We start from the raw sequence: 24943 nt of genomic DNA on the forward strand, positions 1-24943 counted from the left end.
ATTCTTAAGTCTACATTTTTTTTTTCAGAGTCTCGCAGTCACCAGGCTGGAGTGCACTGGCGGGATCTCAGCTCATTGCAATCTCCAAGTCCGGGGTTCAAGCCATTCTCCTGCCTCAGCCTCCCGAGTAGCTGGGATTACAGGCACACACAACCATACCCAGTTAATTTTTGTATTTTTAGTACAGACAGGGTTTCACCATGGTGGCCAAGATGGTCTCAATCTCTTGACCTTGTGATCTACCCACCTTGGCCTCCCAAAGTGCTGGGATTATAGGCATGAGCCACCATGCCTGGCCTTCACGTTTGAGACAGAGTTTCGATCTTGTTGCCCAGGCTGGAGTGCAATGGTGTGATTTTGGCTCACTGCAACCTCTGCCTCCAGGTTCAAGTGATTCTCCTGCCTCAGTCTCCCAAGTAGCTGGGATTACAGGCATGTGCCATCACGCCTGGCTAATTTTTGTATTTTTAGTAGTGACGGGGTTTTACCATGTTGGTCAGGCTGGTCTCGAACTCCTGACCTCAGATGATCCACTTGCCTGGGCCTCCCAAAGTGGTGAGATTACAGGCATGATCCACTGTGCCCAGCCTTAAGTCTAAATTTATACAAATTTTTTGGAAGGCAATTGATAATGTTTATATGGTAAGACCGCACTTTGTATGTAAAAACAGATATTGTGTATAGATGTGCAACTTCTTTCAGAAAATTTTCCCACAGGGTAAATATTATTTAATCTTCCTTTTTTATCTTTCACATCTGGTTATTTTAAAATAAAGCTTACAGCATTAAAAAGAAAAAAATGGCCAGGCGTGGTGGTTCACGCCTGTAATCCCAGCACTTTGGGAGGCCGAGGCAGGCGGATCACAAGGTCAGGAGATCGAGACCATCCTGGCTAACACGGTGAAATTCCGTCTCTACTAAAAATACAAAAAAATTAGCCAGGCATGGTGGCGGGTGCCTGTAGTCCCAGCTACTCGGGAGGCTGAGGCAGGAGAATGGCGTGAACCCGGGAGGTGGAGCTTGCAGTGAGCCAAGATCGTGCCACTGCACTCCAGCCTGGGTGACAGAGCAAGACTCCATCACAAAAAAAAAAAAAAAAAAAAAAAAGAAAAAGAAAAAAATTTGTTGGCATAGAAACAAGTTTGTTTTGGTTTTTGAGACACAGTCTCGCTCTGTCACCCAGGCTGGAGTACAGTGGCCTGATCTTGGCTCACTGCAAGCTCCGCCTCCTGGGTTCACACCATTCTCCTGGCTTAGCCTCCCAAGTAGCTGGGACTACAGGTGCCCACCACCATGCCCAGCTAATTTTTTTTTTGTATTTTTAGTAGAGACAGGGTTTCACCATGTTAGCCAGGATAGCTTTGATCTCCTGACCTCATGATCCACCCGCCTCGGCCTCCCAAAGTGCTGGGATTACAGGCGTGAGCCACCACACCTGGCCCATAGAAACAAGTTTGATGGCCGGGAACGGTGGCTCACACCTGTAATCTCAGCACTTTGGGGGGCCGAGGCAGGTGGATCACAAGGTCAGGAGTTCAAGACCAGCCTGGCCAAAACAGTGAAACCCTGTCTCTACTAAAAATACAAAAATTAGCTGGGCATGGTGGTGCATGCCTATAGTCCCAACTACTTGGGAGGCTGAGGCAGGAGAATCGCTTGAACTCAGGAGCCGAGAATGTGCCACTGCACTCCAGCCTGGGCAACAGAGTGAGACAGACAGAAAGAAAGAAAGACAGAAAGACAGACAGACAGAAAGAAAGACACACAGGAAAGAAAAAGAAAGAAAGAAAGAAGAAAAGCAAAGAAAAGCAAAGCAAAGAAAAGAAAAAAGAAAAGAAAAGAAAAGGAAGAAAGGGAAGAAAGGAAAGAGGAAAGGAAGGAAGGAAGGAAGGAAGAAAGGAAGGAAGGAAGGAAGGAAGGAAGGAAGGAAGGAAGGAAAGAAAGAAAGAAAGAGAAAAAATTATTTTTAAGTTAATAAACATACGCCAGCATCTTTTTCTTTTTCATCCTCCTTGTCATCTTTGTCTTTTTTCTTCTCTTTAGAACTTTCCCCACCATCGATTTTCTCTTTGGACCTAGATCTACCAAAAACATAAAAGAGACAAGAGAAATATCATTCATTTGTACTTAGAAACATTCATTTTTAAATACTTTTTTTTTTTTTTTTTTTTTTTTTTTTTTTTGAGACAGCGTCTCACTCTGTCGCCCAGACTGGAATGGAGTGCAATGGTGCGATCTCGGCTCTCTGCAACCTCCACCTCCCGGGTTCAAGCGATTCTCCTGTCACAGACTCCCGAATAGCTGAGATTACAGGTGCCAGCCACCACACTCATATAATTTTTGTATTTTTAGTAGAGACAGGTTTTCACCATGTTGGCCAGGCTGGTCCTGAACTTCTAACCTCAGGTGATCTGCCCACCTCAGCCTCTCAACGTGCTGGGATTATAGGCGTGAGCCACCTCGCCCGGCCTTAAAATACTTTTACAGGTGGGGTGAGGTGGCTCACACTTATATTCCCAGCGCTTTGGGAGGCCAAGGCAGGAGGATCAACTGAAAACAGGAGTTAAAGAGATCAGCCAGGGAAACATAACAAGATCCAATCTTTCCAAAATATACTAAGAATTAGCTGGGTATGGTGGTGTGCACCTGCAGTCCTACCTACTAACAAGGCAGAGACAAGACGATCACTTGAGCCCAGCAGTTCGAGGCTGCAGTCAGCTATGATCCCATCACTGCACTCGAGCTTGGGTGACAAAGTGAGACCCTGTCTCTTTTTAAAACAAAAACAAACAAAAAAAACACTTGGGTCAGGCATAGCAGCTCATGCCTGTAATCTCAGCATTTTGGGAGGCCAAGGCAGGAAGATCACTTGAGCCCAGGAGTTCGAGACCAGCCAGGATAATACAGTGAGACCTCGTCTCTATTAAATTAAAACAAAAAATACATAAGTACACTTATTAGACTTGAATTCCAATATTTAGGTAAGAAATAAACTTCTAAGAGTCAACTGTGTTTTCATATTCCATTAATAAACACCTGGAGGCTGGGCATGGTGGCTCACGCCTCTAATCTCAGCACTTTGAGAGGCCAAGGCAGGCAGATCACGAGGTCAGGAGATCGAGACCATCCTGGCCAACATGGTGAAACCCCATCTCAGCCTGGCGCGGTGGCTCACGCCTGTAATCCCAGTACTTTGGGAGGTCGAGGCAGGTGGATCATATGAGGTCAGGAGTTCTAGACCAGCCTGACCAACATGGTGAAACCCTGTCTCTACTAAAAGTACAAAAATTAGCCGGGCTTGGTGGCAGGCGCCTGTAATCCCAGCTACGCGGGGGTGGGAGGCTGAGGCAGGAGAATCACTTGAACTCGGGAGGTGGAGGTTGCAGTGAGCCGAGATTGCACCACTGCACACCAGCCTGGGAGACAAGAGCGAGACTTCATCTCAAAGAAAAAAAAAAAAAAACCATCTCTATTAAAAATACAAAAATCAGCTGGGTATGGTGGCACGTGCCTGTAATCCCAGCTACTCAGGAGGCTGAGGCAGAAGAATAGCTTGAACCAGGGAGTTAGAGGCTGCAATGAGCTGATATTGCACAACTGCATTCCAGCCTGATGACAGAGGAAGATTCTGCCTCAAAAAAAAACCTTGAAAATATAACGAAAAAAGTTAATCCCATGAAACTAACGGGAAGCATTACTAAATACTTGGAAATTCAACCCAAGAAAAACTGAACATACTACATACAAACAATATAGTTTGTTTACAGGTAGGATAGTTAAAATGTGATAAATGAAGTAATAGACCAATATCTTAATATTCTGCAAGATAATTTACATATGTAGTAACATTTAAAATCCCAAGGGACATGCATTTCAAATGTTCTAATGTTCTAATGATTTTTGGGGTTTTTTTTGAGACAGAGTCTCTCTCTGTCGGCCAGGATGGAGTGCAGTGGCGCAATCTCGGCTCACTGCAACCTCCACCTCCCAGTTTCAAGTGATTCTCCTGCCTCAGCCTCCTGAGTAGCTGGCATCACAGGTGTGTGCCACCACACCTGGCTAATTTTTTATTTTTAGTAAAGACGAGGTTTCACCATGTTGGTCAGACTGGTCTCAAACTCCTGACCTCGTGATCCATCCACCTCAGCCTCCCAAAGTGCTGGGATTACAGGCGTGAGCCACTTCACCCGGACTTCTAATGATTTTCTAATGTTAAAATAACCTGCCATTCTTGGAATAAACCCAACTTGTTTATGCACCCCAACTTACGGCATCTCATAATGAATAAAATTTCTTAATTTTAATGTAATCAAATTAGTCGATCTTTTTTTCTCCTTTATAATTGGTGCTTTTTAAAGTAGTTTAGAAATCCCTCCAGATTTGATGTAAGATACCTAGAGGTGAAGAAGATACTCTCTGGTACAAACTTCTAAAAGGTTTAGAATTTTGCCATCTAATTTGGTCTTTGGAATTGCTTTTTGTACACAGAATAAGGTAGGCAGTCTTATTTCATAAAAGGATACTAGACATCCCTAGAGCAATTTAAAAAATTTTCTGGCTGGGCACGGTGGCTCATGCCTTTAATCCCAGCACTTTGGGAGGCCGAGGCGGGTGGATCACAAGATCAGGAGATCGAGACCATTCTGGCTAACGCGGTGAAACCCCATCTCTACTAAAAAATACAAAAATTTAGCTGGGCATGTTGGGACACGCCTGCAGTCCCAGCTACTCGGGAGGCTGAGGCAGAATTACTTGAACCTGGGAGGCGAAGGTTGCAGTGAGCCGAGATTGCGCCACTGCATTCTAGCCTGGGCGACAGAACGAGACTTAGGCTGTAAAAAAAAAAAAAAAAAATTCTCCACTTATTACATCATCACCTCTGTCATCTATCAAATTACCATGTGTATGGATGCCTTTCTGGGCTCTTTACATGGTTCACTAATCTGTTTGTCCACTGCTAAACAAATTGCACGTTGTCTTAATTCCTGTAACTTTTTTTTTTTTTTTTTTTTTTTTTTTTGAGAAGGAGTTTCACTCTTGTTGCCCAGGCTGGAGTGCAACAGTGTGATCTCGCCTCACTGCAACCTCCGCCTCCTGGGTTCAAGCGATTCTCCTGCCTCAGCCTCCCGAGTAGCTCGCCTCACTGCAACCTCCGCCTCCTGGGTTCAAGTGATTCTCCTGCCTCAGCCTCCCGAGTAGCTGGGATTACAGGCATACGCCACCACGCCCAGCTAATTTTGTATTTTTAGTAGAGACGGGGTTTATCCACAATGGTCAGACTGGTCGCGAACTCCCAACCTCAGGTGATCCGCTCACCTCGGCCTCCCAAAGTGCTGGGATTACAGGTGTGAGCCACCGCGCCCGGCCTAATTTCTCTAACTTTTAAGACAACTCTTGGCTGGGCGCGGTGGCTCACACCTGTAATCCCAGCACTTTGGGAAGCCTAGGCGGGCAGATCACTTGAGGTCAGGAGTTCGAGACCAGCCTGGCAAACATGCCAAAACCCCATCTCCACTAAAAACATAAAAATTAGCTGGGCATGATGGCGGGAACCTGTAATCCCAGCTACTTGGGAGGCTGAGGCAGGAAAATTGCTTGAACCCCAGAGGCAGAGCTTGCAGTGAACTGAGATTGTGCCACTGCACTACAGCCTAGGCAACAGAGACTCTGTCTCAAAAAAAAAAAAGTATTCAACTCCAACTTCATTATTAATCAGAGAAATGCAAACTGAAACAATAACAATATTGTTATTACACATCTATCCAGTTGGTAAAAATTTAAAGGGCTGACAATTCCAAATACTGAAAAGGGTATGGAGTAACAGCATTCTCATCCACTGGTAGTAGAAGTATCATTAGTACAAACTTTTCGAAAAGCAATTTGAGATTAACTACTAAAAATAAAGCTATGTTTATTCTACAACCAAGCACTTTCACTCCTAGAAATGCACACTAGGAAAAAGTTATGCGTATATATACCAGGTGATACATACACAAAAGCTAATAGCCCCAAAATTAAAACAAACATCCATCTTCAGCAGAATGGATAAATTATAGGATATTTGCTGACTCTCTTTTCGGACTCAGCCCGCCTGCACCCAGGTGAAATAAACAGCCTTGTTGCTCACACAAAGCCTGTTTGGTGGTCTCTTCACACGGACGTGCGTGAAATTTGGTGCCGTGACTCGGATCGGGGGACTTCCCTTGGGAGATCAATCCCCTGTCCTCCTGCTCTTTGCTCCGTGAGAAAGATCCACCTACGACCTCAGGTCCTCAGACCGACCAGCCCAAGGAACATCTCACCAATTCATAAAATGGGCAAACGGTCTGAGGTGCCTGACATCCAGACATTCTTTTACACATCGGTCCCTCCCTAGTCTCTGTTCCCATGCAACTCGTCCCAAATCTTCCTTCTTTCCCTCCCACTTGTCCCCTCAGTCCCAACCCCAAGCGTTGCTGAGTCTTTCCTCTTTCTAATCTTCCTTTTCTATAAAACGGCCCCACCCCAACCTCCCTTCACTGACTCTCTTTTCAGACTCAGCCCGCCTGCACCCAGATGAAATAAACAGCCTTGTTGCTCACACACACACACACACACACACAATTATGGGATATTTATACCACAGAATACTACTCAGCAACGAAAATGAACTACTGCTATAAGTAACATGTGAATCTCAAACAATGTTGAGCAAAGACACAAAAGAACACATGACTCCATTCATGTAAAGATAAAAAGAAAACATAAATCTAAATTATTTTTTTCCAGATGCAAATGCAGGTGTAAAACTATAAGGAAATGAAAAAAATTACTAGCACAAAAGTCAACAGTGATTTCACCTACAAGGTAGAGAGTTAGGTTAGAGAAGATAAATGGAGGACTTATGCAATACTGACAATGTTTTATTTCTTGACTTTGATGGTGGGCATATGATGTTTGCTTTATAATTACTTAATAAACTACATGTTTTTTTGTTTGTTTTTTTCTGAGACAGAGTCTTGCTCTGTTGCCCAGAGCTGGAGTGCAATGGTGCGATCTCAGCTCATGGCAACCTCCACCTCCGGTTCAAGCATTTCTCCCACCTCGGCCTCCCGAGTAGCTGGGATTACAGGCATGTGCCACCACGCCCAGCTGATTTTTGTATTTTTAGTAGAGACGGGGTTTCACCATGTTGGCCAGGCTGGTCTTGAACTCCTGACCTCGTGATCCGCCTGCCTCGGCCTCCCCAAGTGCTGGGATTACAGGCGAGAGCCACCGCGCCCAACCTTAAAAAACTATATGTTTATATTTTGCTCACTTTTTCTGAATTTATATTTCGTTTTTAATTGAAATAGAACTTCCAGAATGGGCAGAGTGGCTCACACCTATAATCCCAGGACTTTTGGAGGCCTAGGTGAGAGGACTGCTTGAGTCTACAAGTTTAAGGTTAGTGAGCTATGTTCCTGCCACTTCACTCCAGCCTGGACAACAGAGTGAGACCCTATCTGAAAAGAAAATGACAGAGTTTCTACAAAGATGTCTATAAAATACAAATCAATAGTATGTATTAAGTAAGAATACAATGTATTGAATGTTAAAACTGACAGAATCTATTACTTTGCAGTTGAATTATAAACATTATAACCAATTAAAATAAAACACTGCCAACAGTTCATGGTAGGAGCAAATGCAGTTAATTCTCTATAAATATAAACTTAAAAGAAAAAAAGAAAGGCGCAGAGAAGGGAAGCAGTCCCCAGTCTGCACTATAGATACAGCCCAATGATAACATTACCTATTCTCAGTTTTCTTGCTTTTATTTCCAGGACTGGAGGATCGGGATCGCCGGCCCCGGCTTCTACTCCTTGAGCGTCTCCTGTCTCTACTTCGAGATCTTCTTCGCTCTCGGCTTCTGTCTCTCTCTCTACTTCTGGAACGTCTGAAAGGGGGACACTTTTCATTTATTCTATGACCAAATGGAGCTACTATTTCAGATCAGGATTCTGTCCCACATTGAAAGAATCTTAATCACTACCATTATTAAAGGCGGAGGTCTCAATGAAGTAAAGCCAAGTCTTATAAGTGTTCAATGAAAAAAATGAGAATACTCATTTATTTATTTCTTTTTTTTAAAGACAAAGTCTCACACCTGTCACCCAGGCTGGAGTGCAGTGGCACAATTGCAGCTCACTGCAACCTCTGCCTTCTGGGTTCAAGTGATTCTCCTGCCTCAGCCTCCCCAGCAGCTGGGATTACAGATGTGCACCACCATGCCCAGCCAATTTTTTTTTTTTTTTGGAGACAGAGTTTTGCTCTTGTTGCCCGGGCTGGAGTGCAATGGCACGACCTCAGCTCACCACAATCTCCATCTCCTGGGTTAAAGCGATTCTCCTGCCTCAGCCTCCCGAGTAGCTGTGATTACAGGCATGTGCCACCATGCCCAGCCAATTTTGTATTTTTAGAAATGGGGTTTCTCCATGCTGGTCAGGCTGGTCTCGAACTCCCAACCTCAGGTGATCTGCCTGCCTCAGCCTCCCAAAGTGCTGGGATTACAGGCGTGAGCCACCATGCCGGGCCAGAGAATACTGATTTCATAAAGATGTTTGTGAAAAAAACATAATAAATCTGTAATTAACATCGGCTGAAAATCGATGGTCTAAGATAGAATACCTAGTTTCAGATAGCCTAAACCTAAGTATAAGGATGGGCATAATGGGTCTACTAAAAGATCACTGATCTGAAGATGAAGAGGCAAGAATTTCTATCCTGCTACTCCTGGTAACTAATGACATGATACAGGTCAGATCTCCAACTTTCTGGGTCTCAGTTTCATCATCTATAAAATATGGAGACTTCACTAGACATCTTTCAAATCCTTCTTGCTCTAAAATTTTGTGATTCTACTTTCACACCCAGAAGTCAAAGACCAAATGTTAAATAACCATTTTCACTTAAGTACTTGAATTAATTGTGTGAAATTGTTCCTAGGACCACGAAATGTGAAAATGAATTAGTTAGCACTACCCACATTGTCACGGATGAATATTTTCCCTGAATCCTATGTAACACCAATGTACTCCAATGTCTGAAAAGGATAAAGTTAAATTCTTTCTGTGATCCACTCACAACACAACCTTGTCTTCCTTTCCTATTTTAATGAGAAACTGGGCAAGGTATGGTATCTCATACCTATAGTCCCAACCCTTTGGGAGGCCACTAGCAACACAGTTAAGACCCCCATCTCTATGAAAAGCTTTTTTTAATTGGCTGGGTGTGGTGTGCACAGATTATTTTCTTTTTTTCTGTTTTGAGATGGAGTCCCGATCTGTCGCCCAGGCTGGAGTACAGTGGCACCATCTCGGCTCACTACAACCTCCACCTCCTGGGTTCAAGCAAGTCTCCTGCCTCAGCTTCCCGAGCGGCTGGGAATACAGGCATGCACCAACATGCTGGCTAATTTTTTTTTTTTTTGAGACAGAATTTTGCTCCTTGCCCAGGCTAGAGTGCAATGGCATGATCTCTGCTCACCGCAACCTCTGCCCCCTGGGTTCAAGCGATTCTCCTGCCTCAGCCTCCCAGGTAGCTGGGATTACAGGCATGCACCACCACACCTCGACAATTTTTTTTTTTTTTTTTTTTTTTTTAGTAGAGACGGGGTTTCACCATGTTGGCCAGGCTGGTCTCAAACTGCTGACCTCGTGATTCACCCACCTTGGCCTCCCAAAGTACTGGGATTACAGGTGTGAGCCACCATGCCTGGCCAACTTTGTCACTATTAAAAATACAAAAATTATCCAGGCGTTGTGGAGCATGCCTATAATCCCAGCTACTCAAGAGGCTGAGGCATGAGAATCACTTAAACCCGGGAGGCGAAGGTTGCAGGGAGCCGAGATCGTGCCACTGCACTCCAGCCTGGGTGAAGAGTGAGACTCTGTCTCAAAAAAAAAAAAATTAATTAAAAAAAAAAGATTAAGGCGCTCTTTAGTTTAAATCCATGACAGCTCATTAAAATAGTTTAAGAGGCTTGGAGAGGGTCTGCTTTGTTTCCTTTTTCTGTCTGCTTTAGAGGCTGCTCTAAACACACTGTTTAGCAAAATGAATAAAGAAACAGAGAGAGAGAGAGAAAGAGTGAGGGAGGAAGGGAGAGAGAGTGAAGGGAAGGAGATAGGGAGGGAGGAAGAGAGAGATGGAGGAAGGAAGGGAGGGAAGTAGGGAGAGAGGAAGGAAATTTTACAAATTTCAACAAGGGTGGCAAAAAAAAAAAAAAAAAAAAAAAAAAAAAAAAAAGAAGGAAAATTAACACCTTGGTCAGCTCTCCTGCAGCAGAATTGGAATAGAACCCTCTTGAATATAACTTATTGCTTTACTTTTTACTTCATTTTCTATGTCCCTCAGAGGGCTTCAAGGGATATCTTTGGGTTACAGGAAATACAGCCTAAAGTTTCCAAACTAAAAACACTGTTTAACGGCCGGACACGGTGGCTCACACATGTAATCCCAGCACTTTGGGAGGCCAAGGTGGGAGGATCACATGAGGCCAGGAGATCGAGAGCAGCCTGGCCAACATGGCAAAACACCATCTCTTCTAAAAACACAAAAATTAGCCAGGTGTGGTGGTGCACATCTGTAATCCCAGCTACTTGGCAGGCTTAGGCACGAGAATCGCTTGAACCCAGGAGGTGGAGGTTGCAGTGAGCTGAGATCATACCACTGCACTCCAGTCTGGGCAACAGAGTGAGGGTCTGTCTTAAAAAAGACATTAAAAAAAAAAAAAACTGTTTGATAGAGTCTTTGTAGGCACATCCTTCTGGGTCTAATCAAACAAGTTGGGGATAAAGAAAAGGGCCTGCAATTGGGCCACCGAACTCCAGTTGAAAACATACTTTTCAAGAAGCCTGCTATAGCTGAGAAGGCACAATTTATCACTGGTCCTTTGGAAATTAATTAATCTCTTACCTCAGACGCTTCCTGTCCCGTGACCGAGATCTTCTTTTATCCCTGCTACGAGACCTCTCTCTCCTCCTATCTCTATCTCTACTTCTAGACCGTCTGTCATCTCCACGTTTACTTCTTTTGTCTGAGGGTGAGCGACTTCTAGACCGACTTCCAGAGCGACCCCGGGATGCCGATCGTTTTCGATAGTGGCTAGAACAATAATAAGTCAGAGATTAAGTTCAGCAAACACCATTAGCTTCTATTATATTTTATTAATTTTTTCTAAAAATAATTTCAGCAGACAAATTTAACACTCAAAGAACTTTTTATGAATTTTTCTAAAATTAGGAGGGAAAAAATGAACCCTTCTGCTTCAGCACAGACACATGTAGAGGTGGAAAATCTGTCTTGAAAGAGAAGCAAGGACAGTGAACAAAACAGACCAAGCTCCTGCCTTTGAGCTCCAGGCAGCTTACATTCTGGTAAAGGAAAAGACGGCAGACAAGTGAAGAAACAAACACTGTATATAATATGTTTATATACAATAGAAATATGACATTTGTTACAGTGGCTTGGAGGAAATAAAGGAGCCATGCAGATATACAGGGAATTTTCCACGCAAAAGGCACAAATGCAAAGTCCCTAAAGAGGAAGCTTGACTGGTGCGTTCAAGGAACGGCAAGGATGCCAGTTGTGCCTAGTGTTGAAAGAGTGACACAGTGTGCCATAAGACAAGGTCAGAAAAACAGCAGGGAAGCCAAACCTGGAAGGCCTTACTGGCCATTATATAAGGACTCTGTCTTTTATACCAAGATGAAAATCTACTGGAAGACTTTAAGCAGAGGAGTGACACAACCTTGTTAATGTTTTTATTTTTATTTTTAGAAACAGGCCTCACTCTGTTATCCAGGATGGAGTGCAGTGGTGTGATCACAGCTCACTGCAACTTCAACTCTCCGGGGCTCAAGCAATCCTCCCACTTCAGCCTCCCAAGAAGCTGGAACTACAGGCATGCATCACCACACTCAGCTAATTATTAGGCTGGAGTGCAGTGGTGCAATCTCGGCTCACTGCAAGCTCCGCCTCCTGGGTTCAAACCATTCTCCTGCCTCAGCCTCCCAAGTACCTAGGACTATAGGCGTCCGCCACTACGCCAGGCTAATTTTTTTTTGTATTTTTAGTAGAGACGGGGTTTCACCGTGTTAGCCAGGATGGTCTCGATCTCCTGACCTCGTGATCCACCCTCCTCAGCCTCCCAAAGTGCTGGCATTACAGGCGTGAGCCACTGCGCCTGGCCACTCAGCTAATTATTTTTATTTTATTTTATTTATTTATTTTTGAGACAGAGTCGCACTCTGTTGCCCAGGCTGGAATGCAATAATAGCACCATCTCAGCTCACTGCAACCTCTGCCTCCCAGGTTCAAGAGATCCTCCTGCCTCAACCTCCCGAGCAGCTGGGATTACAGGCCTATACCACCACGCCCAGCCAATTTTGTATCTTTAGTAGAGGAGGCAGTTTCACCACGTTGGTCAGCCTGGTCTGGAACTCCTGACTTCAGGTGATCCACCTGCCTCAGCCTCCCAAAGTGCTGGGATTACAGGCATGAGCCACCGCATGCAGCCTTTTTATTATTTTTTTTTAATTTCTTTTTTGAGACAAGGTCTCACTCTGTTGCCCAGGCTGGAATGCAGCAGCTCGATTGCCACTCACTGTAACCTCGACCTACTGGGCCCCAGCAATCCTTCCACCTCGACCTCCAGAGTAGCTGAGACCAAAGGCGCACACCACCACGCCCACTAATTTATTTTTTTTGGGTAGAGATGGTGTCTCACCATGTTGCTCAGGATTGTCTTAACCTCCCGGCCTCAAGCATCCTCCCACCTCAGTCTCCCAGGTAGCTGGGACCAAAAGCATAAAAGCGTGTGCCATTATGCCCACCTATTTATTTATTTTTATTTTTTATTTTTGTAGAGATGGAGTCTTGCTATGTTGCTCAGGATGGTCTCGAACTCCTGGGCTCAAGCAATCCTCCCACTTAATGTAATCTCAAAATGCTGGGATTACAGGTGTGAGCCACTGCACCTGGCCTAATGTTTTTAAAGTATTATTCTGGCTGCTGAGAGAAGAACAAACCAAACAAAGGGAGGCAAGGACAAAAGGAGACAGAACAGGCAGGATTAGCAAAGACCAGCACTATAGCAATCATCCAGGCATGAGATAGTGGTGGCATAGATCAAAATGGAAGGTGGAAAGATTTTGAGAAATATCAAAATCTGGATATCTTGAAGCTAGCACTGATGGGATTTAATGATTAACTGTCAAGTGTGACAGCAAGAGAGAAATCACTCAGTTGCCATTTACTAAGATGGGAAGGCTGAGGGAGGAATAGATCTAGGGAGAAGGTGGATCAGAATATTAGGTATCCAAGTGGAGATATATAGTATGTAGTTGAAATATTAGCCTGGAGTTCAAGGAAGAGGTTTCTCTAGAAATATAAACCGGACAGCCATTAGTGTATAAAGCCTATTTAAAGCTATAAATCTAAATAAGATCACTAGGAGATGAATGCACCTGATTATCTCTCAAGTACCTCAAGTTCAACCTGTAGAAACCCAAACTTGTTACCCTTCTCTCCCCAAACCATTAATCATACCAACTTCCAGTCACTAGGCTCAAAACATTAGTTATCATCAATATTTTTCTCTTGCTCTCATTCGATACAATAAGTAAAACACCAATTGGCTGGGCACAGCGGCTCATGCCTGTAATCCCAGCATTTTGGGAGGCCAAGGTGGGCAGAGAGCTTAAGCTCAGGAGTTGAGACCAGCCTCGGCAACATGGTGAAACCCTGTCTCTACAAAAAATACAAAAATTAGCAGAGCATGGTGGCACACGCTTGTAGTCCCAGCTACTCGGGAGGCTGAGGTGGGAGGATCTCTTGAACCTGGGAAGCATAGGTTGCAGTGAGCCAAGATTGTTTCAATGCACTCCAGCCTGGGCGACAGAGCAAGTCCCTGTCTCAAAAACAAAAAAACAACCAAGTAATACCAATTTCACCTCTGTAATTCCTTTCACATTATATCACCTCCACAGAGTTCCAACTGTCACTATTCTGTATCAGACACATCTACCTAGGAGATTCTCAAAGACTGTGGTCTTCCCGTTTCTATTACTTTTCCATTAAGTCTTACTCATTGCTGTAAGGAGAATTCTGATTCCATTACACACTGTTTACTCAAAATCTTCAAAGGTTCACAAACAAATTCTGATCTTCAAAATCTACAATCCACCCACTTTCTGGGCCCAAGTCCTATTCAGGACCTACCTCCTACTACTTCTCAAAAAAGATAAAAACCCTTCATGAAACCTACACATGCAGAAAAATTGGACTTTTTAGCTATTTCTCTAACACGTTGCGCCTTCCCACCTCTGAGCCTTTCATGCTTCCCTGAACAAACCTAGAGCACAGGCCATGCACAGCAGAGAGGTAAAGGAGAAGGCTGACGGGCTAGAATGGACCTTCTTGTGAAGGGCCTTGAAGGCTGTCATAGAGTTTAAATTTCATCTTGGAAGCAGTAGGAACCAATGGAGACTAAGTCAGGGGCATGACATGATCTTTTTTTTTTTTTTTTTTTTTTTTTTGAGATGGAGTCTCGCTCTGTCGCCCAGGCTGGAGTGCAGTGGCCCGATCTCGGCTCACTGCAAGCTCCGCCTCCCGGGTTCACGCCATTCTCCTGCCTCAGCCTCTCCGAGTAGCTGGGACTACAGGCGCCCGCCACCACGCCCGGCTAATTTTTTTTGTATGTTTAGTAGAGACGGGGTTTCACTGTGGTCTCGATCTCCTGACCTCGTGATCCGCCCGCCTCGGCCTCCCAAAGTGCTGGGATTACAAGCGTGAGCCACCGCGCCCGGCTGACATGATCTTATCTCTACTTCAGAAGTGTCACTCTGGCTGTAGTGTGAGGGATCTAACAATTAGGAGAGCAGCAGAGGAAGACAATAAATTCAGAGAATAATCAATTTAAAACAAGTGTAGTAGTCTGGACAATAAATAATTAGGGCCTCAATTAAGTCAGGGACAACCAGAATGGGGAAAGGATGTAGAATCTAACAGGCTGTGGGCAGTGAGAGAGAAGAATGAGTCAAATAAATATCACTTCCAGATTTCTGGTCTGGACAGCCTTCAGGAGATTTAAAACACCATCACAGGAATTTTCTGTAGTTAAAGAAATATTTTTAGCCGGGCGCGGTGGCTCACGCTTGTAATCCCAGCACTTTGGGAGGCTGAGGCGGGCGGATCACGAGGTCAGGAGATCGAGACCACGGTGAAACCCCGTCTCTACTAAAAAATACAAAAAATTAGCCGGGCGTGGTGGCGGGCGCCTGTAGTCCCAGCTACTCGGAGAGGCTGAGGCAGGAGAATGGCGTGAACCCGGGAGGCGGAGCTTGCAGTGAGCCGAGATCGCGCCACTGCACTCCAGCCTGGGTGACAGAGCGAGACTCCGTCAAAAAAAAAAAAAAAAAAAAAAAAGAAATATTTTTTATCTTCATCCAGGTGACGATTACACGGTTTATATATTTGCTAAATTTCATCAAGCTTTACCCTTACGTTTTGTCCATTTCCCTGATTGTTAATTGTACCTCAACAAAGAACTGTTGGCACTAAAAACAAAAGCCTTCATTGTTCCTAGACATAAAATATCTTTCAGTCATTGCTAAATACGTAACAAATAGTCATTTTTAACATAAAAATCTCAAGGTTCCTAACAATCTATCAACAATCTAAAGTTGTGATGAGATCTAATGAGTTCTAATAAGAGCTCGCAGTCCACAACTTCAAAAGGACAGAAAAGCAGGTAACAAAGCAGGTAACAAAGTTACCTGCTTAAATACGAAATCTATTTGCGAAGTAAATGCCCACGCAACAAGTATTTATCGTAGCCCAGTAAAAGCCTAGTCGTGTACAGTGCTGTCGATGCGGTAAAAATGTCTGCCCACACGCTCCTTTCAAGTAACTTGGGAAAAGATCATACGCGCACAAAGAACTAAAATACAGAATGACAGGAGTCGAGGAAATGTTGGAAACGCGAAGCAATAAGCAATCCAACTGGGATCACTTCTGACTGAAGTAATCTGGGCAGGCTCCCTTGAAGTGGCGGGATGTGGTGCCCAATCACTAACGTCCTGGAGGGTTGTTCCCGCTCCAGGGGCTCGAACCCTCCGATGGTAGTGCAGGGGAAGCCGTTGCTGGCCCAAGCACAACTATTTCCTCAGCCGAGGTCCCCCAGCCCTTCCAATGCTCGCGGGGCAGCGCTGGCCGCACGTGGGGCCGCGCCAGGCCTGGCCCCGCGGCTACCTCAACTCCCGCCTCTTTTCCCGACTCCGAGAAGCCGCTCGCCCGCTAGCCCGCTCGGCGCTCTGCCTCACCGTGACTCCCGACCCATGCTGCCGACCGCGTGAATGCTGGTGCCCTTGAGTACCACGCACAGGCGAACCGGACAAACAAGGAGGCTGCGCTGCCCTCAGCGCCGGGCAAACACCAGCGCTAAGCACTAGCAGCAGCTACAGCTGCGGCGGCCATCCCAGCGCGGCCAACGAAAACAGGACGTGCGGGCGCCGGCAGCCGAAGGAAGAGAAAAGCCGACCGGAAGCTGCCGCTCTTCCACAGCGCCCCACCTCGACTGGAGGGCGCATAGCGCCGGCCGCATCGAAAGGTGATGCCTTCGCCCCGCCCAGTCTTCCCGGACCCCCGCACCACGCCCCGCTGATTAGTGAGACGGAGCGTAGCGCCTCAGCCTCGCCGGCCCGTGAGGGTGCTTCGCGCCAGAGCCAAAGAGGCATCCTAGGCAGGCTGATGTTTGCCTTAATTTGCGCCAAATAATGCGGCAACTTTCGCCATACACGCTGTTTATTAATGTATACATTCACTCATTTATTTATGTTGTCGTATGCCAGGCTTGCGCTAGATCCTGCGGAGCTCACGTCTAGCCCGGGAAACAGAGATAACTAAAGACAGCACAGTGGCTCATGCCTGAAATCCCAGCACTTTGGGAGGCTGAGGCGGGAGGATCGCTTGAGCCCAGGAATTCAAGACCTGGGCAACGTAGCCCTCGTCTCTGCAAAGAAAATAATAATAATAATAGACTTGACTAAAAACACAAGTAGGTATAATACAGCAAGGAGAGTCCACTTTTGGAGAGGGATTCAGAAAAAACGTTTCCTGAGGAAGTGAACTCTGAAGTGAGATTTGAAGACCCAGTAGGTTTTAACCTAGTAGAGAACGAAGAGCTAAAAATACTTTGGCAAAAGATTAGTTCTCAACATTGCTTGCACTGGGAAGCTTAAAAATAAAACCAACAAAAAAAACAAAAAAAGGGCCAGGCATGGTGGCTCATGCCTATAATCCCAGCACTTTGGGAGGCCGAGGCAGGAGGATGGCTTGAGCCCAGGAGTTCAAGACCAACCTGGGCAACATAGTGAGACCCTCTACAAAAAATAAGCAGAATAATTAGCCAGGTGTGCTGGCACGCCTGTGGTTCTAGCTACTTGGGAGGCTGAGGCGGGAGGATCATTTGAGCCAGGGAGGCTGAGGCAGAAAGATTACTTGAGCCCAGGAGTTTGAGGCTGCAGTGAGCTATGATGACTCCAGCCTGGGTAGCACAGATAAATCTCATCTCTAAAATATTAATAAATAAAATAGAAGCCTGGGTTCCACCCCTATGTTCTGATTTAATCGGCCTGGAGTGCTTCTTGTACACTGGGAATTTTTAAGCTTCCCAGGTAATTCTGAAGTACAGTCAAGATTGAGAACATTATTCGAGAGTTTGGGCACCAAAAAATGTATATGTATTGTCTCATGCAACACATACAGAAATGTTGAATTTTTTTTTTTTTTTTTTTTGAGACGGAGTTTCGCTTTTGTTGCCCAGGCTGGAGTGCAATGGTGCGAGCTCAGCTCACCACAACCTCTGCCTCCCGGGTTCAAGCGATTCTCCTGCCTCATCCTCCCAAGTAGCTGGGAGTAGAGGCATGCGCCACCACCCCGGCTAATTTTGTATTTTTAGTAGAGATGGGGTTTCTCCATGTTGGTCAGGCTGGTCTTGAACTCTCGACCTCAGGAGATCCGCCCACCTCGGCCTCCCAAAGTGCTGGGATTACAGGCATGAGCCTCTGTGCCTGGCCATTTTGAGTTGTTTTTGCAGAGAGCTATAATGGAGTTGGAGAAGGGCTCACATTTTTGCTTTACTTGCCTCTGTACTATTTTACTTTCTTACACCTAAAGATGATGGAAAAGTTCTGTATCTTGATTTTAGTGGTCATTGAATAGATTTGCACATTTTTCAAAATTCACAGAACTGTACCCTTTTTTTTTTTTTTTTTTTTTTTTTTGAGACGGAGTCTTGCTCTGTCGCCCAGGCTGGAGTGCAGTGGCGCAATCTCGGCTCACTGCAAGCTCCGCCTCCCGGGTTCACGCCATTCTCCTGCCTCAGCCTCTCCGAGTAGCTGGGACTACAGGCGCCCGCCACCACGCCCGGCTAATTTTTTGTATTTTTTTTAGTAGAGACGGGGTTTCACCGTGGTCTCGATCTCCTGACCTCGTGATCCGCCCGCCTCGGCCTCCCAAAGTGCTGGGATTACAAGCGTGAGCCACCACGCCCGGCCTAGAACTGTACCCTTTAACTGTACATGACATTGTATGTAAATTTTACCTCAACATAGTTGATTTAAAAAAAAAAAAAGCAAACCAACGAGTGACACTCCAAGAGGAGTTTATGCTCCCCACGCCCCCTGTGGTTTGCTGCCCACCTGTGGTAGCTGTGAGAAGCATTGAAGAAAGATAGAGACTGGAGGGTCTGGCAGTCCATGCCAAGGGTAAGAAGGCCTGAGCTAATTAATAAGTGACAGGATGGACACCAAGGAGGGTTAGGAATCCCCCTCTAAATTGTTTGGATGTGGGCTGCGGGTAGGGAATGTGGATTTCAGCCTAAAAGACATAGAAAACCACCAGTGGCTTAAACAGTGAAGACTGAGAAGTGATCAGATTCTGGGTGTATTCTGGAAGCAGCTCTCAAAGCGCCAATAGATAAACTGGATGTGAGCTATGATGGAAAAGGAAGGAATAAAAGAAGACTGCCAGGTTTTCAACAGAGCTACTGTGGACTGTGGTGAATTTATGGAGATGAGAAAGACATGGGAGCAACAGATTTGGTGGAGGAAATAGAGAAAGTCATTGATTTTGTTTCAGTCATGTGATATTTGAGGTGCCTACTAGACGTCCAGGAAATAACAGCTACAAATAGAGGTGGGAGAGATATGGGTCCTCAGCATTTTATAGAATGTATAATACACAGTATTTGAAGCCATGGAACTGGATGAGGCCACGCAGAAGTGAATGGAAATAAGTCCTTAATTTTTGAAATTAACACAATTTGAATACTGCTTAGAATCACAGGATTAGGGCCAGATGCAGTGGCTCATGACTGTCATCCCAGCACTTTAGGAGGCTGAGGCGCGTGGATCACATGAGGGCAGGACTTCAAAGCCAGCCTTGCCAACATGGTGAAATTCTGTCTCTACTAAAAATACAAATACTAGCTGGGTGTGGTGGTGCGTGCTAATCCCAGCTACTTGGGAGGCTGAGGCATGAGAATCACTTGAACCCAGGAGACAGAGGTTGCAGTGAGCTAAGATCGCACCACTGCTCTCCAGCCTGTGTAACAGAGCGAGACTCTGTCTCAAAAAATAATAATAAAAAGAATAATGGGATTAATGTTATAGATTTTTTAAATCACAAACTCAAACTTCTTGACTTCAAGTAACAAAACTGAGACTCAGGAAACATATTTTGTCCTAGGTCACTAACCTTGTTGGAATCTAACCTGGAACTAGAGTCCAGAGATCTGACACTTAGGCTAGAGCTATCTTCAAGATACTTTATTTCCAACTCCTCTTTTTTTTTTTTGAGACGGAGTCTTGCTCTTTCGCCCAGGCTGGAGTGCAGTGGCGCAATCTCGGCTCACTGCAAGCTCCGCGTCCCGGGTTCACGCCATTCTCCTGCCTCAGCCTCTCCGAGTAGCTGGGACTACAGGCGCCCGCCACCACGCCCGGCTAATTTTTTGTATTTTTCAGTAGAGACGGGGTTTCACCGTGGTCTCGATCTCCTGACCTTGTGATCCACCCGCCTCGGCCTCCCAAAGTGCTGGGATTACAAGCGTGAGCCACCGCGCCCGGCCCTCCAACTCCTCTTTAAGAGAACACATTAACAAGACAATTCTAACTGGCTTAAATATTTCTTACATATATAATATATATTCTATATTATATATATTCTATATTATATTATATATATTCTATATTATATTATATATAATATATATTATATAGAATATATATATTCTATATTATATATATATTCTATATTACATTAATATAGAATATGTAATTGTAGAATATATATTTTATATATATATGTATTTTTTTTTTTGAGACAGGTCCTGGTTCTGTTGCCCAGGCTGGAGTGCAGTAGTGTGATCTCGGCTTACTGCAACCTCCTCCCAGGTTCAAGCGAATCTTGTGCCTCAACTTCCCAAGTAGCTAGTAGCTGGGACTACAGGCACACACCACCCCACCAGCTAACTTTTGTATTTTTCATAGAGAGGGTTTCGCCATGTTGTCCAAGCTGGTCTCAAACTCCTGGACTCCTGGTCTCAAGCGATCTGCCTCCCTTGGCGTCTCAAAGTGCTGGGATTACAGGTATGCACCACCCCCACTCCACCACAATATATTTATAGCAAATTCACATCAAGTCTGTCCTGGGGGGAGTTTTTTTTTTTGTTTTTTTTTTTGAGACGGAGTTTCACTCTTGTTGCCCAGGCTGGAGTGCAGTGGCGCAATCTCAGCTCACTACAACCTCGCCTCCTGGGTTCAAGCGATTCTCCTGCCTCAGCCTCCTGAGTAGCTGGGATTACAGGCATGAGCCACCACTCCCAGCTAATTTTGTATTTTTAGTAAAGACGGGGTTTCTCCATGTTGGTCAGGCTGGTCGCGAACTCCTGACCTCAGGTGATCTGCTGCCTCGGCCTCCCAAAGTGCTGGGATTACAGGTGTGAGGCTGGAAGGTTTTATCTATTAGACAAGTGAAAGAAATGACTATAGTCTGTGTTCTAATACATCACTTTCAGTAAACTAACCTGTTTTCCAAAGCAGCAGATTTTGACTGTGACTTGACTTACTAACCCAGTATTGAATATCTCATAACCCTCTTGCTGTTTTTAGTGCCAACTGTGATGACACATGTCCATTTACACAACTAACTGAACTAAAAAAACTACTAGGTAACATGGTCAAGATGTCACCTCTAAACAACCATCCTTGTCCCTCTAGTTTTAATCCATATATATATATATATATATTTTTTTTTTTTTTTTTGAGACAAAGTCTCACTCTGGGCCGGGCGCGGTGGCTCACGCTTGTAATCCCAGCACTTTGGGAGGCCGAGGCGGGCGGATCACGAGGTCAGGAGATCGAGACCACGGCGAAACCCCGTCTCTAATAAAAGTACAAAAAAAAAAATTAGCCGGGCGTGGTGGCGGGCGCCTGTAGTCCCAGCTACTCGGAGAGGCTGAGGCAGGAGAATGGCATGAACCCGGGAGGCGGAGCTTGCAGTGAGCCGAGATTGCGCCACTGCACTCCAGCCTGGGCGACAGAGCGAGACTCCGTCTCAAAAAAAAAAAAAAAAAAAAAAAAGTCTCACTCTGTTGTCCAGGCTGGAGTGTAGTGGCGCGATCTCAGTTCACTGCAACCTCTCCCTCCCAGGTTCAAGAGATTCTCATGCCTCAGCCTCTCGAGTAGCTAGGATTACAGATGCGCCCGCCACCACACCTGGCTAATTTTTTGTATTTTTTTTTTTTTTTTTTTAGTAGAGACAGGGTTTCACCATGTTGGCCAGGCTGGTCTCAAACTCCCGACCTCAAATGATCCACCTGCCTCGGCCTCCCAAAGTGCTGGCATTACAGGCATGAGTCATGGTGCCCAGCCAATCCGTATACATTTCAAAACCCAGAAATTTCCAAATAAAAAATGTTTTAAACTATTCCAAACACTAAGAAACTTCAATTCCCAGGCCAGGCGCAGTGGCTCTCGCCTGTAATCCCAGCACTTTGGGACGCCAAGGTGGGTGGATCACATGAGGCCAGGAGTTTGAGACCAGCCTGGCCAACATGGTGAAACCTGTCTCTACTAAAAATACAAAAAATTAGCTGGATGTGGTGGCATGCATCTGTAATCCCAGCTACTCTCAAGCTGAGGCATGAGAATCACTTGAACCAGCACAGGGGGCGGGCAGAGGTTGCAGTAAGCCGAGATTGACATCACTGCACTCCAGCCTGGGCAACAGAGTGAGACTCTGTTCTGAAAAAAACAAAACAAAAATTAGCCAGGGGTGGTGGCACATGCCTGTGGTCCCAGCTACTTGCAAGGCTGAGGTGGGAAGATTGCTTGGGCCTGGGAAAGCAAGGCTGCAGTGAGCCCTGATCATGCCACTGCACTCCAACAGGGGCAACATAGTGAGACCTTGTCTCAAAAAAAAGAAACTTTCAGGTCGGCTGCAGTGGCTCAGACTTTTTGTTTTCTTTTTTTTTTTGAGACAGAGTCTTGCTCTGTCGCCCAGGCTGGAGTGCAGTGGCACGATCTCACCTCACTGCAAGCTCCGCCTCCCAGGTTCAAGTGATTCTCCTGCCTCAGCCTACCGAGTAGCTGATATTACAGGCAGGTGCCACCACGCCAGGCTAATTTCTGTGTTTTTAGTAGAGACAGGGTTTCACCGTGTTAGCCAGGATGGTCTTGATCTCCTGACATCATGATCCGCCCGCCTCGGCTTCCCAAAGTGCTGGGATTACAGGCGTGAGCCACCACGCCCGGCCTCACGCTTTTAATCTCAGCACATTGAGAGGCTGAGACGGGCAGATCACTTGAGGTCAGGAGTTTGAGACCTGCCTGGCCAACATGGTGAAACCGCCATCTCTACTAAAAATACAAAAATTAGCCAGGCATGGTGGCAATGCCTGTAATCCCAGCTACTCACTACTCAGGAGGCTGAGGCATGAGCATTGCTTGAACCCGAGAGGCAGAGGCTGTACATCATGCCACTGCACTCTAGCCTGGGAAACAGAGTGAAACTGTGTCTCCAAACAAAACAAAACAAAACAGGGTGGGTGCGGTGGCTTACGCCTGTAATCCCAGCACTGTGGGAGGCCGAGGCGGGCGGATCACCTGAGGCCTGGAGTTCCAGACCAGCCTGACCAACATGGAGAAACCCCGTCTCTACTAAAAATACAAAATTAGCTGGGCGTGGTGGTGCATGCCTATAAACTCAGCTACTCGGGAGGCTGCGGCAGGAGAATCGCTTGAACCTGGGAGGCAGAGGCTGCAGTGAGCCGAGATTGTGCCATTGCACTCCAGCCTGGGCAACAAGAACGAAACTCTGTCTCAGAAAAAAAAAAAAAAAAACCTTTCATTTCTACTTGACATTATTCAACAAATGCAAGCAAATGATCAGGGAGATGCCTATCAGTTAAAGAGAAAAAATGGCACCAATAGATACAAGTATCTTATAACTGTTTTCAAAATATAAATTTGACAATGATCTACAATTACTAAAATTTTGCATATGTCAGCTGGCTAAATGATTTTTTTTTTTTTTTAAGAAACAAAAGTAGGCCAGGCACAATGGCTTGTACCTGTAATCCTAGCATTTTGGGAGGCCAAGGCAGGAGGACTGCTTGAGCCCAGTTCGAGACCAGCCTGGGTAACATGGCAAGATCCTGTCTCTACAAAAAATCAAAAAATTAGCCAGGCATTAATGGTCCCAGTTACTTGGGAGGCTGAGACAGGAGGATTGCTTGAGCCCAGGAGGTCAAGCAAGGCTCCAGTGAGCCATGATTGTGCTACCACTACACTCCAGCCTGGACAACAGCAGTAAACATGGTTTGGAAAAAAAAAAAAAAAAAAGGCAGCAAGAGTAAACATGTGCAATGTGCAATTGAAGACCACTAGTATCTTCTCAGGGATTAAGGAAGCGACAACTTTAAGGATGATTTACAACCCTTTAGATACTAGATTCATTATGGAATCAGGAAAATTGTGTGCTTATAATCTTCCACCCAAATCAAAAGAATAGACTTAAATTATACTTATTCTTCATTACCCTGGTTCAAAATGAAATGACAGAAATCAAGACTTAATGGGTAATTTTTTAAAAAGTATATGTGCTTTTAATGTCACAAGGATTAACCAAATTAGACTATACAAAAATCTGTATGGAAATGTAACACCAAGTGACATTAACACTTTAGTCTTATATTCTTTTAAGAAGACAACCCATCAAAATATGGCAGTTACTGAGTTAGTTAAAAGGATATTTATAAGGCCAGGTGCAGTGGTTCACACCTGTAATCCCAGCACTTTGGGAGGCTAAGGTGGGCAGATCACCTGAGGTCAGAAGTTCGAGACCAGCCTGACCAACATGGAGAAACCCCATCTCTACTAAAAATACAAAAATTAGCCGGGTGTGGTGGTGCATGCCTGTAATCCCAGCTACTTGGGAGCTGAGGCAGGAGAATCCCTTGAACCAGGAAGGCGGAGGTTGCAGTGAGCCGAGATGGCGCCATTGCACTCTAGCCTGGGCAACAAGAACAAAACTCTGTCTCAAAAAAATAAAAACAATGTTTATAATAACTCATCTAGACCATATTTGGGGGGAAAAAGGACATTTATGCTATTGGGTTGCATGCCTCAATTCTTCAGATCCCATTTTGTTTTTGCTTGCTTAAAACATACTTCTAAAAAGTGAAAACTCAAATGTAAAAAGTTCCAATTCTGAGTTTGGTATACAGCAATAAAAATTTTATAAATACCTTCCAATTTCACATGTATGAATCATTTCTTTGATCAAATACTTGTGCTGGAGTAAAAATTAAGATACTAACTCAACAAGAAAAGTTACAATGTGCAGACTTAACATTAGACAA

The 24943-nt window shown here is 45.1% G+C and overlaps 1 protein-coding gene across 3 annotated transcripts in view; it reads right to left on the reverse strand.

Annotated features, from left to right (window-relative positions):
- Positions 1 to 16551, reverse strand: part of DDX46 (DEAD-box helicase 46) — a 75848-nt gene extending 59297 nt beyond the window's left edge. Inside the window, exons 1-4 of one of the 3 annotated variants that reach the window (XM_055233042.2) lie at positions 16344 to 16551; positions 10936 to 11124; positions 7775 to 7918; positions 1985 to 2081 (exon numbers count right to left, since the gene is read on the reverse strand). In XM_055233042.2, the coding sequence (XP_055089017.1) occupies positions 1985 to 2081; positions 7775 to 7918; positions 10936 to 11124; positions 16344 to 16360 (447 nt within the window). In that variant the 5' untranslated portion in view covers positions 16361 to 16551. The remainder of the gene's footprint in view (positions 1 to 1984; positions 2082 to 7774; positions 7919 to 10935; positions 11125 to 16343) is intronic. The other 2 variants (XM_063611563.1, XM_055233043.2) reach the window with 2 other exon arrangements.
- Between the last annotated feature and the right edge of the window lie 8392 nt (positions 16552 to 24943).

This window comes from Symphalangus syndactylus, chromosome 11 (assembly GCF_028878055.3).
Source record: "Symphalangus syndactylus isolate Jambi chromosome 11, NHGRI_mSymSyn1-v2.1_pri, whole genome shotgun sequence".
Taxonomy (NCBI): domain Eukaryota; kingdom Metazoa; phylum Chordata; class Mammalia; order Primates; family Hylobatidae; genus Symphalangus; species Symphalangus syndactylus.